Raw genomic sequence first — 4,444 nt, forward strand, 5'->3', positions numbered from 1 at the left:
CAGTCTGGGTGACAGAAAAAAAAAAAAAAAGAAGAAAATGAAACTAGAGAGGATTATGATGGACTTCACATGTCAGGCTCAGGATGTTGGATTTTATCCAGTGAGCCTTAGGGAGCCATTAAAAGTACTTTTGTAAAAAGGGACATATCTCAGTTGGGCTTGCATTTCAGAATCATTCTGTCAGTCAGGGTAAAGAGGAAGATGCTGAAGAACCTAGGCTAGAGGTGGCCAGAAATCATCCTGAGTGTTGAAGGTGCAAGAGGAGATATCAAGGTCAGACCCTGCTTAGCTGACAGGTGGGCAGCAGAGGGAGAAAGAGGGAAGAGATAAATTGGAGAGATACCCAAGAGTCAAGCCTAACTGACAAGGGCCAACAGTAGGCTACACAGGTAGAAAAGCACATTTGGGAGAAAATGAGTTCAGGTGAAGACACAGGGGAATAAAGTGTCCATTGGATGTGCAGAGGATGGCAGGTGCACAGAAGTGTAGAGATCAGGCAAGGCAGAGGCTGGGGATTCACCCCCTCAGAGCAGGGGAACAGGTGTGGAATGGAACAGAGCTGTGGGAAGCACCAAGGTTTAAGAAAGCACCAGAAAGAGTTCAAGAAGAAGTCAGTGAAGAAGAGCCAAGAGCTGGCTTCACGAAAAGCCAAAGGAGAAAAGAACATTAACACAGAGAATGAGAGCACCAGAGAAACCATGTGAGAAATCTGCTGTATTTGGCAGCCAGGTCTTTAGCAACTTCTCCAGAGCAGCACCGCTGTAGTGCTGGGGCCGGGGGAGCTGACTGTTGCAACCTGAAGGATAACTAGGAGACCAAGGTGTGAAGAGGGGTAGAGATTACTTTTTCAAGGAGTCCAAACCCATTAAGTACCTTTAATGGCTCCCTAAGATCCACTGGAGAGGAGACAGAAAGGCGAGAGGGTGACAGAGGAGCAAGTGGCAATTATTGAGGTGAGTGCCCCAAGGGGTGGCAGGCAGGGCTTGAAAGAGGGCTAGAGAGTTCTGTGTTAGCCAAGGAAGGGGGGCAAAAGGGACACCAGCACTGATCCAGGGGCCAAGAACCTCGCTCTGGCTGGCAGAGCATTTCCAATTCTGTTTCTAACCTAGGAGTAGGCTGAGGCTGGATTCTCCCTGTCCCTGGCAGGCAGGTACTCACCACCTGTGGGGTCCGCCTTGATGGGCTCAAAGGAGGTAGAAGGGTTCGATCCAGATGAACTGCTGCTATTACTATTACTGCTGCTGCTGCTGCTGCTGTCTAGCAGGGCAGAAGACTGCAGTGGCCGGGTGTCCAGTGCTGTCGGGCCCAGTGGGAGTGAGCTGAGCTCACCACTGTCCTTGCTCTCAGTTCCAGGACCGCCACTCACTGCAACCACATCCCCCAAACCCAGTCACATGGGAACAGGCAGCGGGTCACTGAGCCTGGTTGTGCTAGAACCCATGGCCAGGATGACTACAGCCCTGGTTCTCAGTCCCAAGGAGAAATAGCCATTGCCATTCACTCCAGAAGAGATAACCTGGAAACAAGTCACCACAGGAGACGAGGCACAGGCCTATAAGAAGGAGACTAGTGGACAACATGTCTGCTGTGACCATATTTCAAGATGGGCTGACAGGGTAAGTGAGACACTGGTGGATCTAGGGAAAACTGCCACCATTAATGTCTCTTCCTACAGTCAGAGCTTCCATGTTAGAAAAGGACATGTAGCTTTCCATAGCACCGAGAATGGCCTCTTGGGCCCCAGAAGATAACCCCATCATCAGCTCCCATCGTGCCTTACCTGTGATCTCAGCTGTTGGGCTGGTCACTCCCTGGATTTCGGTACTGCCAGGGACAGGGGTAGGGGTGGTTAGCTGAGGACTGCTTGGGCGTGAGGCTTCCTGGGTCTGGGCTAGGGTAGGCTTGGGCAGAGGTGGAGAGGTAGGAACAGCAGGTGTGCTCTGAAGCAGATCTTCAGGTGGTGGCACAGGAACAGCTACAGGTGCGCTCCATGCCTCTTTGTTCACCAACAGTACCTCAATGGGGCCACTCACGCTCTTTAGGTGAATCTGGTACTTCTTCTGCCCATTGAGACCCTTAAAGTAGGTGGTAAGGGATGGGGGACAGGTAGAATTGGAAGCAGGCTCGGTTCCCACCTGACCCTGGGTCGGGGCCACAGTGTCCTCTCCCACTCAGGCTGCCCATCCTCCTAGATAACCCCAAACCCCAGGCCTCCCTTTACCTGCCCCACCCGGGACTTATCAAGCTCCACAGCCAGCACCCGCCCTCAGTCTACCCCGCCTGCCTCGGCTGAGCACCCACCTCTGGGATGGGCACCTCTAGGCTGGTGCCCGATGGGGCCCGGATGGCCAGGAGGGTGTCTCCTAGAATGACAAGGAGAATGGGTCAGCGCCCATGGGCTCTGTCTGAGCTGGGAATGGAGGTGCCCAGCTCTTTGAGCAAGGCAGGAGATCATGGTCTCTGAAGGACTAGACAGTAGGTCTCACCCATTCTCGATAGTGGCTGGGCAGAGCTAAAGCTTTTCTCTTCCTGAGAACCCAGGGTCAGTAACCAGGAAATCTGGGTTCAAATATGAACAGTGAAAGATCACTGATGTGGGCAACTCACTCCTCAATTGACAAAGTTAATCCTTAGGTACAGATGTTCTGGCCAAGGACATTGTATGTCCCTTTTCCAGGACCAGCCTGAGGAATACAAGACGGAGATGAAACAGCTCTTGTATCCACAATGCAACTAAACTAGCTACAGGTTGGAAGTGGCCCCATTGTCCCTTGCATTCAAACATGTTAGAATCTGCACACAGGTGCACACATGCATATTCTCTCTCCTTTCTTGTGCCTCTATTATGCCCAAGAGGCCAAATCCAGGGGACAATGCAAATAGAAGCAAACCCAAGGACCCACTCCAGAATTCCTGTACTCTCTTAGTATTGGGGGATCCTAAGCTTCCATAGGATCCCAGGAACCCTCAAACAGAAGACTTACCCTGCCTGGTTCTTCTTTGAACAGGCCCCAGGAACCCTCTCAAGAGACAGAACTCTCCTTGGGCACTGATTCCACAGTCCACCCCCATCTCCCTTTACCCAGACTCTGCTCACCAGCAAAGCATCTGCAGATGTCTTCATGAGTCACGTAGGCCAAGGTGTGGGGGTTAAGGAGAACGGCCAATGCCCTGCCTATGGTGACAGATGGCAGACTACAGAGAAGACCCAATTCTGTAGCAGAGGTCTGACACGCAAACCCCCAGAGAAAGTTCTGGGGACTGGGGTCCACATGGGGAGGAATCACAGGCCAAGGCTGGAGGGGGAGGGACTCTGAGGAGGGAGCCAAAGGTAGGACCTGGCCAAGGGCTATTGGACCACATCCCAAGAAGGAGAGGGCCCAGGACACTACAGAGCAAGCCCAGCTGGACCAGAGGGCCCCTTGCCCACATCCGACCCTCCCTGCTCCCGCCCCCAGCAGGGACAGCCAGGAGGATATCAGCTGTTCTGCACGTCCTCTGTGACGTTCCGGATGCTTTGCTGCACCCACACCTTGTGCTGGTCCAGTTCTTGCTCCCGCTGCTGCAGCTCCTCGATCTCTGCCTTGAGCTCAATCAGTTTGTCGGCAATCTCCCGGGTATTGCAGCCAGGCCCCACACCCCTGAACCCAGGAAGTGGGGCTGAGAGGGACTGTCTGGAGCTCTGGGTCCCACTGCCCCTGCCCTCTCCTGCACCCGCCCCACACCCTAACACTCCTGGGTAGGAGACCCTACTGCCCTCCTAGACGTCCTCTCCACTCACTTCCACTGGATGCTGTTCTTGGATTTTTTCTCGATCAGTCCGATACCTTCCAGCACGTTGGTGATGTCGTAAATCCGCCGCTTCTGGCGCACAGCTAGGGTGTCAGCTGCCTGGCAGACAGAACAGAGTGGAGAATGCTAAGTCCCACTCTCAGGTGTACACCAGCTACCCTGAGATGCGGGCTGGGAAGCGGGTAGCCTGGGTCCCCATCCTGCAGTGTATCCCAGGCACTGCTGCAACTCAGAACCGCAGAGTGAGAAGAACATCAGCACAGCCCTGAAGTGATGTTCTGAAGCTTCTCTCCCCACGCCAGCCAGGAAGGGCCACGAGGAGAAGCACCTGCAGCCCTGAGCCTGGCACACAGCTGACGCTCAATTGCCTCGGCCGAATGAATGAAACAGCCCCGACCTTTCTCCTGTGAGAAAATACACGGTGGCAATCCGCTCTCGGAGGAGCCGGGTGGGTCGCCCTGGGGGTTCCCGCTATCGACCCAGGCCTGGCCCACCATCCCCCTTGTCGCTCCTTAGCTCGGGCCGCACCAGCTTGAGGTCAAGCACGCCGTCCTTCGCCTCCTGCAGAAGTGACACAAACTTGGTAGTGAGAAGTCCCAGGCTTTTCTCGTGCCGGCTCGGAGTGCCCGGAGGCGGCGGCGCCTGTGGCCCG

The 4,444-nt window shown here is 54.5% G+C and overlaps 1 protein-coding gene across 1 annotated transcript in view; it reads right to left on the minus strand.

The window, feature by feature from the left end:
• The window catches only part of E2F4 (E2F transcription factor 4), an 8,490-nt gene that overhangs the window by 2,064 nt on the left and 1,982 nt on the right, over window positions 1–4,444 (minus strand). The window contains exons 2-8 of the mRNA XM_021716721.1: window positions 4,321–4,444; window positions 3,782–3,891; window positions 3,480–3,641; window positions 3,098–3,141; window positions 2,302–2,363; window positions 1,781–2,075; window positions 1,159–1,365 (exon numbers count right to left, since the gene is read on the minus strand). Coding sequence (XP_021572396.1) covers window positions 1,159–1,365; window positions 1,781–2,075; window positions 2,302–2,363; window positions 3,098–3,141; window positions 3,480–3,641; window positions 3,782–3,891; window positions 4,321–4,444 — 1,004 coding nt within the window. The remainder of the gene's footprint in view (window positions 1–1,158; window positions 1,366–1,780; window positions 2,076–2,301; window positions 2,364–3,097; window positions 3,142–3,479; window positions 3,642–3,781; window positions 3,892–4,320) is intronic.

The sequence above is a fragment of the Carlito syrichta genome, unplaced genomic scaffold (assembly GCF_000164805.1).
Source record: "Carlito syrichta isolate Samal-C Ts95f unplaced genomic scaffold, Tarsius_syrichta-2.0.1 Scaffold106255, whole genome shotgun sequence".
NCBI classification, from domain to species: domain Eukaryota; kingdom Metazoa; phylum Chordata; class Mammalia; order Primates; family Tarsiidae; genus Carlito; species Carlito syrichta.